The 21,670-nt window shown below is 40.1% G+C and overlaps 1 protein-coding gene across 3 annotated transcripts; it reads right to left on the reverse strand.

Moving 5' to 3' along the window:
* Window positions 1–2,441: 2,441 nt before the first annotated feature.
* NXT2 (nuclear transport factor 2 like export factor 2) lies at window positions 2,442–8,511 on the reverse strand. 3 transcript variants are annotated; one of them, XM_060001811.1, is made up of 4 exons: window positions 8,371–8,511; window positions 7,310–7,396; window positions 5,562–5,706; window positions 2,442–4,665 (listed from the first exon to the last, which is right to left on the reverse strand). In XM_060001811.1, exons 1-4 carry the CDS (start codon window positions 8,383–8,385, stop codon window positions 4,484–4,486), a joined length of 429 nt encoding a protein of 142 aa, XP_059857794.1. In that variant the 5' UTR covers window positions 8,386–8,511; the 3' UTR covers window positions 2,442–4,483. The 3 variants fall into 3 exon arrangements, with proteins under 3 accessions (XP_059857794.1, XP_059857795.1, XP_059857796.1); XM_060001812.1 differs by lacking the exon at window positions 8,371–8,511 and adding an exon at window positions 8,122–8,207; XM_060001813.1 differs by lacking the exon at window positions 8,371–8,511 and adding an exon at window positions 8,036–8,085.
* Window positions 8,512–21,670: the final 13,159 nt, after the last annotated feature.

Consider the following 21,670-nt stretch of genomic DNA (forward strand, 5'->3'; position numbering starts at 1 on the left):
GTATAGTGCTTAGCACTTTTCAAAATATTCTCCCATTTGTTGTCTTATTTGATCCTCACAACCTCCTGGTGGGCCAGATTGGGCAAATCTCCATTCAACAGCAGAAGACAGAGGCCCAGAGTGCGTGACTCACCTAGGGTCACAAAGCAACATCAGGGACACAACAGCCTTAGAATACAGGTCTCCTTTGGGACCGGGACCAGGATTTACACCTTAGAGCCCACCATAGTTTTTTTTTTTTTTTTTTTTGGCCACGCTGTGCAGCATGCGGAAGCTTAGTGCCCCGACCAGGGATTGAACCCACGCCCTCGGCAGTGAAAGCTCGGAGTCCTAACCACTGGACCGCCAGGGGATTCCCAACCGGAAGGGTTGAATGCAGATGTCTGGGGTGTCCAAGGAGGGAGGGAAAGAGAAAAAACATATGAAATTCACTTAAAATAGGCTAAAATACAGTGCACGTGGTATGAAACCATGTTCAAAAATGGTTCTGCTGGAATGCCTTCTCAGTTCTCTGCTTCCACATCTGAAACAGGGCAGCCTCCTTCCTGTTTCAACTTCATTGCCACACATCCTATTCCCAGATTCTGCCTAAAGACTAGCCTAAACAGTTGCTTTCTTAGCTTTGAACTTCGGGTACAAGATAAGGAATGGGAGGAAAACAGGGCTGCCCTTCATGGTCCTCCACAAATACAACATACCTGAGAGGAAGTTTTTGATCTTTTCTAAGCCAAGGTGACATCACTGACACGACACTGCTTTTTAAAGCTGACCCTACCCGCCCCACCCACTAGAAAGTGGTGGTGAAAATATTATGCTTCCTCTATTTTCATGCTTTCCAAACTGCTGGTACAATCTATTAGGAAGTTGTAAAAATCAATTCGGCAGGCTATGAACAGCATTTTTAAAAATTAATAAAATGAAGTAGAAAATGGTAGAAACACATTGCAAGTAGTAAGCATGAGTTTTATATACTGGGTTGTGACATTTTACGCTTCTTACTGTGGGTTAGAGCAAAACTTTGAAAACCACGGATCTAGAGGGTATATATACTTCAACCCCAGATGTAGTCTGTATCCTAAGACTCTCCATCTGACACATTATTCCAACAATATTCCACAGTTCCCTTTTAGTGCTCCTCTAGGAAGCAAGACTGATGTATAGAGCCCACTGATAGTCACCGAGCAATTTTTTGTATAGAAAGATGCATTTGACAAAGAAGGGCAAATATTTAATACAGCAGTTTGGTAGCAAGTGTTTTTTTTTGTTTTGCTTTGTTTTTGGTAGCAAGTGTTTTGATGAAATATTTTTATTGTAGAGACAACTGTTAAATAAAAAAGCTAAATATGCCCTACCATCTCCCCCTAAATATGTAAGATTATGTTAAAGCACAACCATGCTTATCTTTTCTATCCTATATTAAATCAAATTATAACAAAAATCAGCACATGAAGTCCCCTGCTAACAAATTTCCTACATTAGTAATTTCGGGCAAGTCAATCCAGCAACGTTCCAGAATAAAAGAACTCAGGGTACCTTCCTGGCTTTATTTGACTTCTTGCTCCTTGACCAAACACTGCATTTACCCTTGAACCTCATTGGGAGTATCTTTTTAGACACACTACATACATTACTAGGAAATTTCCAAAAACTAGGAAAATGCTGATTCCGATTCACCAAAGCACTTACATGCTTAAATAAGGTCTGCAGCTCTTCCAGCCTTATGAGCTAGACATGAAATGCAAATAACTTGGTGACAGAGTTTGTCATGAGTCATTAGCCTCTTAAGCTTAGTCTTTTCCTTCCACTAATGCCTACAAATTTACACGGAAGTAGATTCCTAACCATTTTTATCTAGGCAAAATTCATTACTGTATTTCATCAATCTAAGATGCCATCAATTGTAAGACTCATCAGTATTTTACGAACCACTGAGAAAAGAAAAAAGGCCAATTAAAGTATGCTTTAGCATCAGTTTAAAATACACCAATTTCACGGATATTAAATTGTGAAAAATACGTGCCTCACTGAAGAGATGAAATACAGGAGCTGATTTTAAAGGCTGTTGCCTCTTCTCACTCCTCAAGTGTCTGTTGACATATTTTTAATGTAGAATTAAAGTTAATGGGACCATTTTTTTTTCTGAAAATGAACTTTTGGTTTCACTGCCTTCTGGATATAGTATTTTGGCTAGTTTTTCAAGGTTGAAATTTCCAACATTTTACCAAAAACGTCACTATTACTTCAAACAGGTGATCTCAGGAATGTGAATATTTGGTAGGAAAAGAGGAAGAACGAGGTAGACTAGAGAAAAGACAAAGTCCAAGTTGTCAACCATTGTTTTCAACATTCTAACTTAAAATTTTTTTAAAAACGTTATATTGTAAAAAGGAACAACCAACTGTTCTGGAGCCTTAAAAAAATCAAGAGACCTTAAACCAGGCTTGAGAAAACTCTAACAAGGCAAATTTTATTTTTTTCAAGTTATAAAAATATGTCCATGTCAAAAATACAGTCTAGTCCATATAAGAGTAGTTCCAGCCATTTAAAAGTTATACAGAATTTGGAAAAAGCAGTTAATATACAAGTCTTAAAACACTGAGTTCATAAACAGTACACAACCACTCATTTCAGTTATTGCTTGTTATACGCAGCTTTTACTTGAAACTCTTCCTCTTAAGGGAAAGGGCAATATGTGGGCAATCTGATTGTTGCTGCTAAAGCTGTGGTTTTAAAAAGCCAATCCAAAATTAGAGTAAACTTACTTTGAGTAGAATATAATATGTGAAGTTTAGTCAGTACTACAAGAAGGTAGGAAGGTGTGGTCTAAATTGCAGTTCCATCCCCTTCTACTTAATTCTATTTTGCTAATATATCAGAAATGCAATGTGTAGTTTGCGACGAGTAAATGAATCACCAATTTTCAAATTAAATGACAAGAAACATTAACTTTTAGTTGCAATGTAGAAACAAAGCTGGCACACCTAGTGTAAAAACATGAAAACAATAAATTCAAGAATGGAGAAACACTTAAAGCTTAACCAAAAACCAAAGCTAGATTTCTTTCTCTTTAGATGTTGAGACATAAAATGAATCAACTGGTTCTTTTGAAGTTTATGGGCTTATGAAGATTTGCTGTTCTGTTTTCTCTAAAAAGACAAAGTGTTAGCCACGTAATAGGAACATGTTTTATAACAGCTCTATTTGCTCAATGCCATATGGAAGAACAAATCATAAGATTAAATAATTTTAACTTTAAGTAGTAAAAAGACCATGCAGTTGACAGTGTAAACACAGAGAACAAATCACTCACTTTGGGGGTGGGTAGTACATAGGAGACTTTTGGCCTGAAGTTCACATGGAAGACTTAGAAGTTAAGGGTCCCAAAGAGGGAGTGATGGCTTTGTTTCCAACTTTCCTGTCAGACCCTGTTGGAGGGTCAGGCTTATTGCTGACATTTTACCCCCATAAGTTCTTGAACAAACTGAGACATATACTAGTGATAAGTGTGAGGTGAACTGGAAAAATCTTTAAAAATAATTCTTAGAACAAAAGTGGCCTTCATGACCATTTGGTTAGGATACTTATTAATGACTTAAATCCTAAAATTAGGCTACATTTTTAGGAGGTAGAAACAAGTACCAAAAGTGTACCACTTGGCCACCCCGCCTTGCTTTTGCCCAACCTCGGATCTCTACACTTCTCACTTCTCATTCTCCCATTAAAGCTCTTAGTACTACTACGATTCACTATCTAAAGTTATAGACCTGGAGCTGCCAAGAAAAAGCTTTCTTAAGAAGTTTTGCTTTTAAGCCACTGAGTGTATCTAACACTCAGGTATCAATCGAGAACATTTTACACCTCTCTAGAAGATTAATTCACTTAAGAAAACATGCCAACATAAAAAAAAAACACCTACATTACTTAACATAAAAAGACTACTGAACATCTCTACATGCCATTCTAGTATGTCAGAGTACTTATGTAAACCTAAATTAGTAATGTGTTCATTGAACTGATTTGAAAAAGCCTCATATTTAAACTGCATTACCAGTGTTTACCAAAAATAGGTACATGTTGTACTACAAAATTAGCCTAATAACAAAAAAAAAAACCACTCCACTTCCTCCCAGAGAGTTACATTGTGCTGATATCCCATAGACAGTACTATAAAGGGATTTCATTTTTGCAATACACTGGGCTCACAGTGAGTATATTAGTACAGAGACCATGGGTTTAATGTTACTGTAAGAATGTCATTAGTGAAACATATATAAGGCATGTAGAAAACTAACATTAAAGCTCTTAAGGGCAATGATCTAAACTGGCAGCTGCTAGAAAAGGTGCCGCTAGGAATAAAAAATATTAAAGAAATTTAATTTCAGCACATACTAGTTTTTAATGGTTCCACAATGCAATGAACTACTACTTATAAGTTTCTACTGCTGGAACTAATGGACCAAAAGAGAATGGACTTTTGTCCCCTTTAACTACTTTCCCAATCTTGAAAACGGAAGCAGTCGCTTGCAATCTTCCACACGATATTGTCAGCAGTAGACTGAGCAGTCAGCAGGAAGTTCTGGTTGAAGTAGTGTTGTCTGTTTCCATCAAACTTCACAGTTCCACTGGTCACCACAAGAACTGTAGCCTGGGCCTGAGTAGCTTGCTCTTCACCCACACAAAAAAAGAGAAGAGGTTGGATTCTCTCTCTAAGTAAGCAGATTTTCAGGTTTAAACTACACTGCCTAAAATTTAACACTAAAAAAAGTTTCATAAACTTTCTTTACTTTGCACATTATCTTGAGCATGTGCACCCAAAGCCAGAAAACTCAATAATCATTTCAAAGATATTAACATTATTTTCAGTCCAGAAAGATTTTGGGGGCTCTAAAGTTTAAAAATAAAAAGCTTATATCTAGAATAGGACCATTTGGTTGCTGTATTTATTAATATTTCATTGGGTTTCTAAAAGAGTTTTGTCGTATTTTGCTTCTTAAGCTTTCTTTTCAAGAACCATAAAGAAAAAAAAAAAAATCACACTCAACTACTACTTAAGATGCTTAGGACCCCACCTAGAGGTTAATCTTATAAACTGCATCAATCTACTACCTTGAATCAAATTCTGTCTTGCCAAAAGTCATCCTTTCACATAACAGAGTGAATTTCTGTGAAATTTTAATAGGTTGTAAGATAATAAAACACATTAATCAGAGATAAGGTATAATTTTTCTCTGGAGACATTTCAAGGTACAGAAGGCAACAATTTATTTAGGGAAAATAGTCATTCCTCTCCATTAACAAAAATCATATTAAGGCTCAATTTGTCACATGACTTTTACTAAGCCATAATCACTCAATCCACCAAAACCTACTAGTGGTCCTCTGGAGAGAGATACATCTAAAGGAAGACCAAAAGTTTGATTTGACAGCTAAATTCTTCATATTTAATTTGCTCAAAAAAGTAATTATTTCTACCACTGAAAGTGGCTAGCTGCTTTTGGTGTTAAAGTTCACTGCTCACTAAAGGAAAACAAAGGAAGTATCTTAAAAGACCATGATCTTACCATGAACTGGCTGGCAATCTAGCATATTGACCTGAAACTCACTAGAAGGCAACACGTCAAAAAACTTAGTTAGGGCTTCCAGCCCTGTTACAACATTTCCATTCCATACTAAGGTGGCCTTGTCCAGATACAGCCTGGTTAGTGCCTAAAAAGAAAGAAAAAAGAAAAAAGGGAAAGTTTTTTGTTTCTGGGTATTTTATAGAAATGGATTGAAAGGTTACAGGTAGTATCTAAACATTTTTATTGTTCTTCCTCCATCTCTCCTTCCCTTGCCCCCTCTCATGGGAAGACTGTGTCAACAAGGTATGTGCCTTATAACGTTGGCTTTAAATAGACATTATCCTGCTTTTAATAAACTAGGCAACTAGCTAAATACTTTTTTTTTCATATTTCACTTTAGCCACACTGAGAAAACTGTATATCAAACTGGAAGAGTTTTTTTTTTTAAAGTTTTGCTCTCTGTATTAAAATAAATTAAATGATCACAGATTTCAAGCCCATGCAGCCCCGAACCAGTTTTAATCTCCCTCCCTTTTCTAATTCTGTGAATTAACAAACTTGTCAATCAGGCCCTACCTGTACACTTCAATCCTAGTGTTTATATACATGTGAGTTATTTAATGTTTGAACCATTTCATGTTGTATGTGTTAGGAAGCATTCGTTCCTTTCACCACTATGGAAATAGCATATTTAGTTCAAAAGAATCAGGAGTACTTGCTAAAACAGAGTCTTTGATAAGTCAAGTAAGTTAAAGCTCAAATAAGGCAGAATTCAAGAGTTAACTTTTTAGTCCCAGGAGTCAGTCACAGGAATTTAGTGTGTCACAGGACACATTTGCTTAGCTCTAAAATTTAACTTTGATTAATTTAAAGGGCCAACACATATCTGGACTCTGGAAATGAACTATGTTTCCTTTTTTGGGGGGCTACTTTGTCTTTGAAGGCACCAAGGCACAATAAGCGTCCATTGTTACATCGCTTGCCCCTGTCCCTTGTCATCAAACGTCAGTATCAAGAACTTTTTAATCTTCTGCCTTAACAAAATAGTTTTTAGAGATACTAACTTCTGTACCTACAGCATAGACAAAGTTCTCTAAATCATAGTCCTATTCCGATAAGAGACCTAGGCAAGACTCTCCAGCACATACTAAAATAGTTACTTAGAAGATGTGGCTCAGGGATAAATCACAATGAAAAAAGCTGATGAAGTCAGAACTTGCTCTGCTGAAGACTAACTAAAAGTATCCAAGCCATGCAGATTCTGTTTGTGAGTGCCAGCTACAGCTGTGAGCTTTAATTGAAAATTATCAATTAATATATGAATTTAAAGGGGCAAATCAGGGAACAGTCCCTGTAATGCAGACCCCCTTCACTAGCATGAATACTATTTTAACCATATTGGTTATACAATGGAAGAAAAAAATGTAACATATTTAAGTAAATATACATTGGGTCCCATGATAAGTGCAGTAGTTAAATTAATTCCCATTTACCACCCTAAAAATAAAATGAGGTTAAGAGAGGTTAGCAACTTGCCCAAGGTCACAGAGCTTGGCAAACACAAAGCTGGGGTATGATTCCAGAGTCCACACTTCCATAATGCCATACCAACCCCTCCTTAAGCAATGTGCTTTTAAGGAACACAGCTATCACTTATGCAAGTCAGATGAATGGCTGGATCAGAAAAAAAAAAAAAGAAGAAAGAAAGAACTGGTATTTAATAAAGAGTAGTAGTCTATAACACTCACCTGTCTTCTCTTGTCCATTGTCTCATAGTAAATATTGACAAATTCCTCAGCAGCTTTGCATGCCTGATCTACATAAATTTTAAAATCCTACAAGAAAAATTTCATTAAAGTGTACTTTACCACCCCTCCAACCCCTCACAAACACAAAATCACCAACAAAAGCTGATGATTTATTTCAATCACTTTGTAGCTCCATACACAGTCCACATTTTTCCACATAAATTTGGACATTTTTAATGTTAGGGCTCAAGTTTCCAATTTTCATTATTTTTAAGAATGTATCTTCAGGAAATATTCATCCTTGATTAGTCAATTTCACTTTTTTTCTTACTTTAAATATAAATTTATAATCTTTGCGTGGCAACTGGTACCTTAGGCTCCCAGTATTTTACAAAACATTTACCTTAATAAAAATTATGCAGTCTGAACCTTAAAAAAAAAGAGAGAGAGACGGGGCGGGCGGGGGGCGGGCGCGGATTGCCATTGAATAAATTAGGAAACAAGCGAGAAGTTATTCAAAAGTAGTTGAGTGGGAAAAAAAATAGAATAAGTTCAATGAACTTGTTTGAAAAGCTAGGTACCTAGGAAACGTCCTCACATTACGTAAAAATTCACCGGCGTTTGTAAAGGATTTTAAAACCGAAGCAAATAAATGCTGTTGCGGTTTTCTCTTTCAGGAAGATTAAGTACTTTCTTCCCCAGCCATTTACCAGCCCAGCCTATTATCTGAATTAAGAACTAGTTTCGTTTCTGTCTCAGGCAACTTAAAGTTATTTAGATCGAGAAAAGATTACAAGCCATAAGCAACAGACCCCAACATTCCGGACTCTCGCTATTTCCCATCTCAGGGTCCTTTCCAGGATCGGAAAAGCGACTGCACGGCCCTGGAGGTGGGCGGTCGGGGGGATAGTGGGGGCTGCAGAGAGCGGGCCCCGCCCCCGGCGCCTGGCGGGCTGGACCCTGATTCGCCGCTTGACCACGTGACAAGCAGCCAGCCCGCCCCAGAACCCCTCCCCTCAGCCGCCCGCGCCCGGGCACCCTGCCGCGGCCGGGGCACTCACCATGGGCCTGGCCATCGGGGTGGTGCCAGCAGCCTCTTCCGCCGGATTCCCTGAGTCCCGTCGTGTCCTGCTCTCTTGCCTGCGGGACGATCAAATACTTAGGAAGACAGAGAAACCCGCCAAACCCACAGAATTCTCTGCCCGCCCATTCTCTCCCGGAAGCAACTCGGTCCGCTGTTAAAAGGACCCCGATGTACCAACCTTAAGTTCAATTCTGTTCAGTTCCGACCATACCCTCCCATCCGCCTTATGTATTCACTCGTTTGATATTTATTAACTTCGTTTGGAAGAAAAAAACACTCTGCTTTTGCAGCTGGACAATTTTAACAAAAGTATCCATTTCTCCAACATGCCCAAGGGCAGCAAAAAAAAAAGACCTATTTAAGGCGTCCAATGGGGAGACTCCTTTGCTCCAGGAGGTGGGGCCAGGGCTAGGTGAACACCAGCGAGGAACGCTAGGAGACCGGCCTGACCTGTAGCTAACCGGAAAAAAGGGTGAAGCTTGGGGAAAAGCGTGCAACCGTACTGCACATGCCTGGTAGACAAACTGCTTAGAGTTCTGGAGCCTTCTGGAAAAATCAATCTTCACCGAATTAAACCCCAGCCTCTCAGTAGTAGTCCTAAAATCATTCACTATTTTGATTTGGCACTATTCTGTGGAAAAGGTTCGTTTAGTTCTATTCTGAAAGGTCTTGCAGACCTCAAATGAAGATTAGTCTCTAGGGCCATTCACCACCTTCCACAACGCACCCTCTAAAAATATTTAAAATGTTACCGAGTGGTGACCGCAAGCAAGGTACTTTTCTAAGCATTTGAACCCCATATTCACTTCTTACAATAACGCTATGAGGTAATCATCTCTGTTATACAATTAAGACACAGAGTGATTAAGTAACCTGCTTAGGGTCACAAACTGACTGGGATTCAAGCTCAAGCAATTTACCACTTCAACCGGACTCGACTCCCCAGTGTCCTTCAAAACCGCTCATCTCAAAGTCCCCAACAAACCCGATATATCGACAGTCTTACCGCCCATGGCTGGTGTGTGGCTGCTCAAAAACATCACCACTGCCTCCTTGGTGTCTTTCTCTGTCTCCTTGGTGTCTTTCTCTGTCTCCTTGAGACGACGAGCTGCTGCTGGATTTTCTCATACTTGAACCTGAACTTTCCGTGTCGGCCTCTCCTCAGTTTCCTCAGGCTCTAACGGCTGCAACTTCCCAGCATGCCCTGCGCCCCGCTCTGAGCCCCGTTTATGGCGTCACTTCCGGTGGCGACTTCCGCTTGAAACCGCACTCCTCTGAGGTGGTCTCAATCGTTACTTGTTTGCTACTGAGTCTCAATACGTCGCCAGCACCGCCCTCAACCTCCTCTCTGGGCTCCAATTCTAAGTGTTGAATTTCCCTAAGCATGAACACCGGAACGCACTACAGGCTTCTCAAACTCGGGGAGTCCAAAATTTAAACGCATTATTTCCTCTGCACTTCTAATCTTCTGTATTCTTTCAGTCATCTATGCTTGAATTCTTGGAATATTTTTTTTGGTGTCTTCCCCCGCCATCACCATAATTCATTCCTTCATTCAACAAATACTTATTGAACGCACACTATGGGTCAGGCATTGTGCAAGGTTCTGGATATACAGTGGTGAGCAAAATAGACATGATCTATACCCTCATGAAGCTCACAGTGTAATTGGGAGTCATAGACAAAAAACAAAACAGTGAATTACAGAGGAGTTCCAAGTAACTTGCCCAATTCTGCCCATTCTTTTCTTTTTCTTTTTCTGCAGTACGCGGGCCTCTCACCGTTGTGGGCCCTCCCGTTGCAGAGCACAGGCTCCGGACGCGCAGGCTCAGCGGCCATGGCTCACGGGCCCAGCCGCTCCGCGGCACGTGGGATCCTCCATGACCGGGGCATGAACCCGTGTCCCCTGCATTGGCAGGCGGACTCTCAACCACTGCGTCACCAGGTAAGCCCTCTGCTCATTCTTCTTTTTTTTTTTTTTTGCGGTATGCGGGCCTCTCACTGTTGTGGCCTCTCCCGTTGTGGAGCACAGGCTCCGGACGCGCAGGCTCAGCGGCCATGGCTCACGGGCCCAGCCGCTCCGCGGCACATCGGATCCTCCTGGACCGGGGCACAAACTCGTGTCCCCTGCATCGGCAGGCGGACTCTCAACCACTGCGCCACCAGGGAAGCCCTCTGCCCATTCATTTTTTTTTTTTTTTTTGCGGTACGCGGGCCTCTCACTGTCGTGGCCTCTCCCGTTGCGGAGCACAGGCTCCGGACGCGCAGGCTCAGCGGCCATGGCTCACGGGCCCAGCCGCTCCGCGGCACGTGGTATCCTCCGGGACCGGCGCATGAATCCCTGTCCCCTGCATAGGCAGGCGGACTCTCAACCACTGCGCCACCAGGGAAGCCCTCTGCCCATTCTCTAAAGAAATTCTCTCTCTCTCACTCCCCTCTTTCTCTCTCTCCTCTATACACAAACTTTGACTTTGATTGCTCTATTCTGATTTTTCCAAAATTCTTCTAATCTTCTAAAGACCTATCTTGGTCTGGTCTGAGTTTACCCTTCCAGACTTCTCTCCCATTATTCACCAACATTGGCAAAGTTAACTGCTGTTAAACTGCTGTTTACCAAAAGTGACTCATGTTTATTGCTTTATAGGTAATTGCCTTTCTTGATTGAGAGCTTAGAATGTGTCTGGATTTATTATGATTTCATTCAATCCTCACAATCCCTGGAGAGGGAAATATTATCTACATTTTTAAGAATTTAAACTGAAGTTCACAGAGGTTAAGTTGGCCAAGGTGACGCAGCTAGTGGAGCTGGGATTTTAACTCACAGCTGTCTGATCCCAGAATCTCTGTTCTTAGACACTTTGCTATTCATGCATTTGCTTATACTATGTTTATTTTGGAATGTTTATTCCTTCCATTTACAACTGCCTTTCAGGGACCAGGGCAGGTACAGCCTCCTCCATGAAGCTTTCCCTCATTTCATGTCCCCAGAACCCCAGAAGATGTGACCTGTCCTTTGGCTATGAGGAGTGGCTGTTGGTGTGGGGCAATAGTGCTGGGGGCTAGAGGAGCATTGGGAGCACTGAAAAGGGACAACTGAGCTAGAGGTAAAGAGAAGGCTTAGAATTTTGCACTGAATGTTTGCACAGAATTTTGTGCACTTTTATTGATGTGCTACAAGGATGGGAGGTTGGGTAAACTGATAACATGAAACCAAGCAGGACCCTGAGGGGCTTTCCTGGGGACAAAACATCCTATGTCTCCTGCCTCTTGTTTGTAGAAAAGCTTTAGCATCCTAGGCCTTCCCTGAGTTATTTTTTTTTAATATTTATTTGGCCACATCGGGTCTTAGTTGCAACACGTGGGCTTCTCTCTAGTTGTGGCATGTGGGTTTTCTCACTCTAGTTGTGGCGTGAGGGCTCCAGGGCATGTGGGCTCTGTAGTTGTGGCACATGGGCTCCAGAGCGCATGGGCTCTGTAGTTTGCGGTAGGCAGGCTCTCTCGCCGAGGTGTGCGAGCTCACTATTTGTAGCGCATGGGCTTAGTTGCCCTGCAGCATGTGGGATCTTCGTTCCCCGACCAGGGATCGAATCTGCGTCCCCTGCATTGGAAGGCAGATTCTTTACCACTGGACCACCGGGAAGTCCCCCTTCCCTGTGTTCTAAAGAACAAATTTAATCAGAGAAATAAAGAAACAAAGGAAAACAGTCAGGTAAGACAAAATAATAAGAATGTAGCCATAAAACAAAGTCAAAGACCTTTAGTTCCTCCTTAGGGGCTATAGATAATATCCTGAGTTGTTTTGCAGATACTAAAACCCCCATCAGGTAGAAGAAGTTAACTGCTGACCACCAACATGTAGACCCCAGACCAGTTGGAGCCAGAAGTTTGATGATGTTGGTGTTGACTTCCAAAGTACCACCGAGTTACCTCACCACCAACCAATCAGAAGAACGTCCATGAGCTGATCAGGCACCCTGAGACCCTCTCCCTTACCTTGCCTTTAAAAACCCTTCCCTGAAAGCTGTCTGGCAGTTTGGGCCTTTTGAGCATGAGCTACCCATTCCTGCTTGACCCTGCAGTAAACACTGTACTTTCCTTCTCCACAACCTGGTGTCAGTAGATTGACTTCGCTGCATGTCGGGCAAATGGACCCATGTTTGGTTTGGTAACAAACACAAAACGCGCTGTTGGGCTCTGGTTGGTCAGAGCAATGAATTTAAACCATATGAAAACTATGTTTGGGGGGCAAATGGGAACCAGGTGAATAAAACACAGAATTGGTCTTCACTAAATAACTGCACATGGGCAAAAAGTGGGGCGAGTGATTAGGAAGGGTGTGAAAGGGCTTTTCTTGGAACATAGAATGGCATCTTGGTTAAATAAATTGTTGTTGGCACCAGTTGGGTTTAGATCCTGGCCATGCCACTGAGCAGCTCTGTGACCTTGGCCAAATTACTTAACCTCAGTCTCCCAATCTATAAAATGGAAATAATAATGTTAATACATATTTCATAACATTGTTGTGGGAATTAGATGAGTCGGTGCCTGGTGTACAGTCCCTGCTTGAGGAATATTATTTTCCTACCCATGGCAGAGATTATGCGGCCAGCCCCCTATTTGAGAGTATGAAGTTGGGACAGATTAGATAAATTTTGTTGTGTTGAGAGGCATCAGTACAGTTCAGGAGATGGTTGGGGGGTCTGGAAGAGCAGACTGTAGGAGCAATAAATTGGGTTGATTAGGATTGCTGTGGCTATTCTGTGCAGCCATTTCTCCTGGTCAAGTGTAGACCTAATGGAAATAAACCTCTTTGGAGTTACCAATATCCCTATCTCAACCTTCGCCTTGCTCTTGACTTGAGAAGGACTAGTCTAGACCAATCAGGGAAGTGATGTGAGCAGTCAGTCTCTTCTCAGGTCTCTAACTGGCAACCAGACTGTTCACATTAAGTCTCCTGCTCTACCGGCTAAGTTAGCCAGGTACCTTTGGCCTGTTCACATTAAGTAGTGCTTTTAAAAACAACTTTATCGAGATACAATGCATATCGACCATTTAAGGTGTAGAATTTGGTGGTTTTTAGTATATTCACAGAATTGTACAAGCATCGCCACGAAATTTTAGAACATTTTCAATGCCCTGAAGAGAAATCACTTTCCCATTAGCAGTCATTTCCCATTCCTCTTTCACCCTAGCTCCTGGCACCACCAATGTACTTTTTATTTCAATAGATTTGCCTATTCTGGACATTTTGTATAAATGTCGTTCTTTGTGTCTCAGCATAATGTTTTCAAAGTTCATCCATGTTGTAGCATGTATCAGTACTCCATTCCTTTTAATTGCAGAATAATATTCCACTGTTTGGCTATAACATATTTTATTTATTCATTAATCCATTGATGGGCATTTGGGTGGTTTCCATTTTTTGGATATTATGAATAATTCTTCCATAAACATTTTGTGTGGACATGTTTTCAGTTGTCTTGGGTATATACCTAGGAGTGGACTTTCTGGATCATATTGTAATTTATATGTTAGAAAACTAAATTCAACTCAGTAAAATTTTGAAGATCTCGCTGGCTTTATTCAACAATTCATGAATTGTGCAGCATCTAATCTAGCAGATAGAAACAAATTCCGAAGAGCTATATGAAATGTAAGACTTTTATAGTCGGAAGGGAGCAGGAATAAGGAAGTTATACTAGGTAAAAAAACGAGTTGGTTATTGCAAGGTTAGTTTCCTTTAGGGGATGGTTGAGGTCTGTCAGGCAGATTACCTAACTAGTGATGATCAGGTGATTCTTGATTGATTGGTTTAATATTCCATTTTTGGGAGAGCCCAAACTGTAATTAAGTCTTGGTCTGGTGACATGAGGCTTAGCATAAGCAACTCCATTTTGGTCCTGTTGTCTCATTTTTAAACATATGTTTAACGTTTTAAGGAACTGCCAGATTGTTTTCCACAGTGGCTGAATCATTTTATAATCCCGCTAGCAACGCATGAGGGTTCCAATTTCTCCACATCCTCACCAACACTTGTTATTGTCTATCTTTTTAATTATAGACATCCTAGTGAGCTCAAAGCGGTATCTCACTGTGGTTTTGATTTGCATCTCCCTGATGCCTAATGACGCTGAGCATCTTTTCATGAGCTTATTGGTCATTAGTATATCTTCTTTGGAATCTGTACATTCAGATCCTTTGTCTATTTTTAAAATTAGGTTATTTGTCTTTTTATTATTGAGTTTTAAGTATCTTTATATATTCTAGATACAAGTCCCTGATTTGCAAACATTTGTTCTCATTCTGTGGATTGTCTTTTCACTACTGTGGAGCTGTAGAGAGGGGTATGGGAATAGGTGAGTAGGTCAAGTTATAACACTACAAACCCTGCTGTCTTTATGGATGTTCAGCAGGTTTTCTTGAATAAGTATTCCTCAGATTTTGCAAGTGTTTGCTTAATTTCTAGAGTTCTGAAAAATTAATTTTGACAGTTTTTGCTAGTGTTTTTATTGCTTTTATGGAGGGGTGGGTTTACAGAGGTCCTCACACTGGCATTCCAGAAACCCTGCCTAGATAGCCCTTATGCATATCTTTTTGAAGACATTAATAATAAATAATAAATAAATAAATAACAAAAGTCTGCCTTTTATTATTTATATATTTATATTCTTTACAAGGTTTTAAGTTCCTGTGGCTAACCTTATGTGTTTTTCATACATTAAACACTCACTCATACCACAGGTATTGAGTAAAAACCTTACATGGAGTAGGTGGTAAAAAGTGAATGACCAAATGAAATTTCATTCTTTTTTATTATCCTCATTCTGAATCCATTCTGAAGGAAGTGAAGATGTGACCTAATTTCTTATAAAGGGAACTTTTTCTTCCTGTCATGATTGAAGTGAGAGAATAATCCATTTTCACCTCATTACTTTTCAGTTGCCTCCTTTATGGGATATTCACAAGTCTTATCTTCGGGAGGGAACAAGTCTTTCAACTCTGCTGGAAACTTTTTCTTCAAGTAATTATTTTCAGAAGCAAAACGTACAATAAGGCTTTTGTATTGGTTGAGCTCTCAGGTTTTGGGAAGTCCCACTATCATTCTGGCTCAAACAGTCTGAAAATTTCTTAGAAAAATGTGAATTATCATTGTCAAGACATCATAATGTAAGCTTCAGACAGGGGCATACGTTTAATTAACAAGATGAGAAACTAAGATCTGCAAGTTTTCTTATCTTACTTGGCTCTATCTGAGAAGTCTCCTTCATACTAAACACCTATGTTTTTTTTCTTACCTTCTCCCTGCCATCTAGTTCCAACCTTTTTTCTGCTCCCATGTATTCAGTAAAAATAAACAAAACAAAAAGTTCTCCCCCTGCCACAGAAAAAAGGAAAGGAAAGAAAATGTTGCTAGGGGCTTAATGCAGTCACTCAACTGTTCTCTATTCTTTTTACCTTTAAGTATATGTTTTCCTGATATCAACATAGATCTACAAAAATTTTTGTTAGTATTTGCTTGACAAAACTTTTTCTCATTATTTTCTTTTTAACCTTTTGAGTCCTTATGTTGAGGTGTGTCTTTTGTAAATTGCATATAGCTCTGTTTTTTTTTTGGCTTGATAATCTTTTAAAATGATGTATATGTCCATGCCACTCTCTCACTTTGTCACAGCTTACCCTTCCTCCTCCCCATATCCTCAAGTCCACTACTAAACATAAAATAGCTAGCTAGTGGGAAGCAGCCGCATAGCACAGGGAGATCAGCTTGGTGGTTTGTGACCACCTAGAGGGGTGGGATAGGGAGGGTGGGAGGGAGGGAGACGCAAGAGGGAAGAGATATGGGAACATATGTATATGTATAACTGATTCACTTTGTTATAAAGCAGAAACTAACACACCATTGTAAAGAAATTATATTCCAGTAAAGATGTTTAAAAAAATCTACAAACAAAAAAAAAATAAAAATAAAATGATATATAATTTACCTACAGTAATGTTCATAAAGTTTAAGTGTACTGCTTAATGGATTTTACAAAAGTATCCACCCATATAACTAACCACTAACTACATCAAAACAGAATATTTCCAGTGTCCCAGAAGGCTCCTTTCTGTCCCCTCTCAGTCAATATTCCCCAAAGGTAACCACTGTAATGACTTTTATGATTATAGATCATTTTTTCAGTTATTTAACTTCATATAAATTGATTTATATAGCATGTACTCTTTAACATCTGGCTTCTTTCACTCAACGTTAGTGTGAGAGCATCCAAGTTCTTGCATTTTAGCAGTAGTTCATTTGTTATTTATAAGAGCTTCAAAATGGAAACAACACAAATGTCAGTCAATGGGAGAATGGACAAGTAAACTGATCTGAGGGGAAAAGAGTTCAATATTTCATCATTAAATAATACGCTACCTTTTAAAAAATGCCCCTGATTTAGAGAAGTCCCTTTCTATTCTTAGTTTGGTGTGTATGTTTTTTTTTTCTTAAAATAATGATCGGGTGTTGAGTTTTATCAAATACCTGTCCTGCAAGTATTGGCAGCTTTCTCCTTTATTCAGCTAATATAATAAATTGCATTGGTTGACTTTCAAATACTTAAGCAAGATTCATTATTGAGATACACCTCACTTAGTCATGATTCATTTCATACATTGCTGGATTCCTTTTGTTAATATTTTGTTTAGGATTTTTTCATCTATCTTCATGACAGATATTGGCCTGCATTTTTCCTTTCTTGTTGTGTCCTTGTTAGGTTTTGGTATCAGTGTTCTGCTGGCCTCATTAAATACAACTGCTTTGGCTTTCTCTTTTGGTGTTTGCATTGTATATATTCCCACCCTTTATACTTTTAACTTTTCTGTATCTGTTATTTAATCTGAGTCTCTTTTAAGCAGCATGTAGTTGCATTTTTTCTATAAAAGAAAAAGCAGTCTGATATCTTTGTATTTTAATTGAAGTGTTTAGTCTATTTGCATTTAAAGTAATTATTGAAGATAGTTGGGCTTATAGCTACCATCATGCTATTTGTTTTTTATTTGTTCTGTCTATTCTTTATTTAGTTTTTCTTTCTTGCCTTTTTATTATTAAAATATTTTTATTACTCTATTTTATCCTTTATTACTTTTTAGTTGTATATTCTTTTATAATTCCTTTCGTGGTTACCCTGCGGATTATAATATGCATCCTTGACTTATTCCAGTCCATCTTAAATTAGTATTTTTACCATCTGCTGAACACGTAAGAACCATATAACAGTTTCACTCCATTTATTGACCTCTCATCCTTTGTGCTATCTTTGTTATATACTTCATTTCTATGTATGTAAAAACCCTATGCGAGTTAATTTTTACGTTATGTATATTTTATCACAATACAAAACTCCCTACAAGACATTATCATTGTTAAACAGTTTGTGCTCTTTGCGCTTCCCTGAAGTTTCATGCTTCCATCTGTGATCATTTTCGTTCCACCTGAAGTGTCTCCTTTCATATTTCTTGTAGTGTGCATCTGCTGGCAAAAAATCAACTTTTATTTGAAAATCTCTCTTGTTTATTGAGGTGAAATTCTTTTTTTTTTTTTTTTTTTTTGCGGTACGCAGGCCTCTCACTGTTTGGCCTCTCCCGTTGCGGAGCACAGGCTCCGGATGCACAGGCTGAGCGGCCATGGCTCACGGGCCCAGCCGCTCCGCGGCATGTGGGATCTTCCCAGACCGGGGCACGAACCCGTGTCCCCTGCGTCGGCAGGCGGACTCTCAACCACTGCGCCACCAGGGAAGCCCCAAGCACTTTTAAAAATATGTATTTTGTGTAATTTTTATAATTATTTCCAGTGGGAAAGTTAGTCTGCTAAAAGCTACTCCCTTACTGCTGTGATTGGAAGTCTTTTTTCCCATCCAGCTTTTGACTTCAACTGAAGAGGTTAGTCTATTATGTTTATTATGGCTACTGGTATATTTGGATTTAATTATACATTCTAACCTCTCACTTTGATATTTCTCATTGTCCTGCTACTCTTGTTTCTCTTCCGCTACCTTACTTCTTGCTTCCATTTGGATTGATATTTTAAAATGTGTCTGTTTATCTCAACTACTTTTTCTATTTGGAAGTTATATGCTATGTTTTTATTCTTTTAGTGGTTACCTAGAAATGTTAACAAGCATATTTAATAAAGTTTAAAGTAGGGCTTCCCTGGTGGTGCAGTGGTTGAAAGTCTGCCTGCCGATGCAGGGGACACGGGTTCGTGCCCCGGTCCGGGAAGATCCCACATGCCGCGGAGCGGCTGGGCCCGTGAGCCATGGCCGCTGAGCCTGCGCTTCCGCAGCCTGTGCTCCGCAACGGGAGAGGCCACAACAGTGAGAGGCCCGCGTACAGCAAAAAAAAAAAAAAAAGTTTAAAGTAAATCAATGTATTTGCCATTCTCCCAAACAATGCAAGGACCACAGAACACTTTAACTCAGATTGCCCTGTTCTGACTTATAGGTATTTATTGACCAGAGTTTTTGTTCTGTATTTTGACCCCATAAATTAGACATTGTTTTATGCATTCACTGTTTATTTTGGCTTACTCATATATTTACCACTTTCTAAATTTATTAGATCAAAGGGAAGGAAATGTAAGTTTGGTCAAGGCAAATACATTGACAGAGGTGTACTCTCCCAGGATTCAGGATTGAATGTGATGGGACTCAAGTACTTGAGACTGACACACAATGGGAGAAAGGAGGACTATTTTTGGAACCCAGATGGTTCACTGAGTTTTTATTACACTCCTTTGCCCAATTATATTGGACAAATGGAAACTGAAGCAACCCAGTAATATAGATAATACCATAACGAACTCACATCCTATAGACATAAAGAACTTGGTTTTCCCGTGAATTTAAGAACCTGGTCTAGCCTGGATGCTGGCAGAGGGAAAGGGGAATATAGAATGGGTGGTGGAAGAAGGCAGCTTTGATTATTATCTTAAGCAAACTACAAAAACCAGAGATTGCAGCTGCTATGTTTTATGTTATTTTTTTAACCCTATTTTGATCCCCACCACCCTATGTAAAAAGCAGTAGTGGTGACCACTGTTTTAGGTTTCACGTGGAAATTTGACTGGATTCACATCACCCTGTGGTCATACAGTAGCTGGTGGGACTTTGATCCTGTGCTTGTGAAACAAAATCTTCACCTAGATGAAGGATGATGAGTGGATACTGGGGGGCATGAGGAGTGGACTGTGTTGGATAGCTTCCACTTGCTCCTCCAGATGCACTCCTCTACTTTTCTTCACTCTGCGCTAATCCCTGGGAGGCTGACCTTTATGGATTACATCAACAGGATCCCTGTCCTTTAGTTAATTTCTAGTTAGATATGTCCATTGGAAGTCCATGGCAGGATATCCTAAAGAGATGGGGGAGTGAGGTTAGGCTATTTATTACTCCCAGCTCCTTCCTGTAGGATCACCTAGAGCTGGTTCTTTAGTCTACCAAAGGTCACAATTCTTTTCAGAGTGGTCCTTCTACATGAATCTTTGTGAGTTCTGGTAATCACTTCCCTCATTCCTTCCAACCTAGGGGTTTTAACAGCTCCAACGTATAATGTTATCCCTTGCGGTTTTGCCACACCCTTGCCTATATCTTTGTAAACAATCCCTTTATTAAACCCTCCTTGAATTTTCCTATTTTGAGTGTGTCATCCATTTCGTATTGGAACCCTAATATGTCCCTTCTCCTTGTTTCCTCCCTCTCTCTGTCTTGTCCTTTTCCTTCTCCAATTCCCTTAATTGTAGGTATTTACTGTAATTTCAGCTATTTCCTGTAAGCAGATGACACCCACATCTACAGCTCAGTGTCATCCAGGCCTCAATCTCAAAGTCATATCTGACTCACAACTCTGTCCCACTCCTACTTCCACTGCTACCAAATCAGTTGCTGTTACGTCTATTTTACTTCTTAAATGTTTCTTCCATCCACTCTCCCCTGTCTAGTCTCCTGGCTATTATAGTGTGCAGCATGGTGATGAAGAGCATAGACATTGGCCTCAGTCAGACCTGGGTTTGAATTCTATATCTGCCACTTTCTTGGATGAGTTCATTCCCTCATTCAGTAATTTTTTTTTTTTTTTTGCAGTACGCGGGCCTCTCACTATTGTGGCCTCTCCCATTGCGGAGCACAGGCTCCGGACGCACAGGCTCAGCGGCCATGGCTCACGGGCCCAGCCGCTCCGCGGCATGTGGGATCTTCCCGGACCAGGGCACGAACCCGTGTCCCCTGCATCGACAGGCGGACTCTCAACCACTGCGCCACCAGGGAAGCCCTCATTCAGTAAATATTTACTGAGCATCGACTTTGTGCCAGGTACTGTTCTAGCCCCTAGGGATTCAGCAATGAACAAGACTAACTCCTGCTTTCCTGAAGCTTACATTCCAGTGTGGGAGGCAGATTATAAGTACATGAACAAAACAATAAATAAGATAATTTCAGATTGTACCCTGATGAAAACAAAACAGGGTAATGGAAAATAAGTGTCATAGGAGGAAGAAATCTTAAGAGTCATAAGGGAAGTGTGGCTAGAAAAGAGAAGAGGCTCTTGGACTAAGCTCTGGGGCATGCCAAGATTTGGAGGTTTGCAAAAAGAAGAACAAATGTGTTTATGGTCTTTACTAAATGCCAGGCACTGTCCTAAGTGCACTATGTACAGTAATCCATTCAATCCTTGCCAGAACCCTAGAGGGTATCATTTTGATATCACCATCATTTTACGAAAAAGCAAACTGAGGCACAGAGAAGTTAAGTAACTTGCCCAAGGTCATATAGAAAGCAAATGGTAAAACTTGTATTTGGACTTACAGCAGGGTAGGCTAATGTTTTATGTAAAAGGCCAGATAGTAAGTATTCTTAGGCTTTGTGGGCTATGCGTTCTCCATTGCCACTACTTATCCCTGCCATTGTATAGTGAAAGCATTCATAGAAAGTACATAATACAGTGTGAGTGGATGTGTTCCAATAAAACTTCACTTATAAAGCCAAGCCTGGGGAGGGCTGGATTTGGCCCACAGACCAGAGTTTGTCAACCCTTGGCCTACAGAATTAATTTGGCATTCAGGTCCCTACCTGCCTCTTTCAACCTTGCCTCCCACTTGCTCTCAGTTGTTGGTTCCCACTTGCTCTCAATTGTTGGTTCACAGACTGACCCCTGTACACAGAGGGCAAAAAGACATCAAAAAAGCGGCAGAGCACTCCAGATTGGTAGGTGACAGATTTAATGAGCAAGGGAACTTACATACT

This window comes from Delphinus delphis, chromosome X, assembly GCF_949987515.2.
Source record: "Delphinus delphis chromosome X, mDelDel1.2, whole genome shotgun sequence".
Classification (NCBI taxonomy): Eukaryota; Metazoa; Chordata; class Mammalia; order Artiodactyla; family Delphinidae; genus Delphinus; species Delphinus delphis.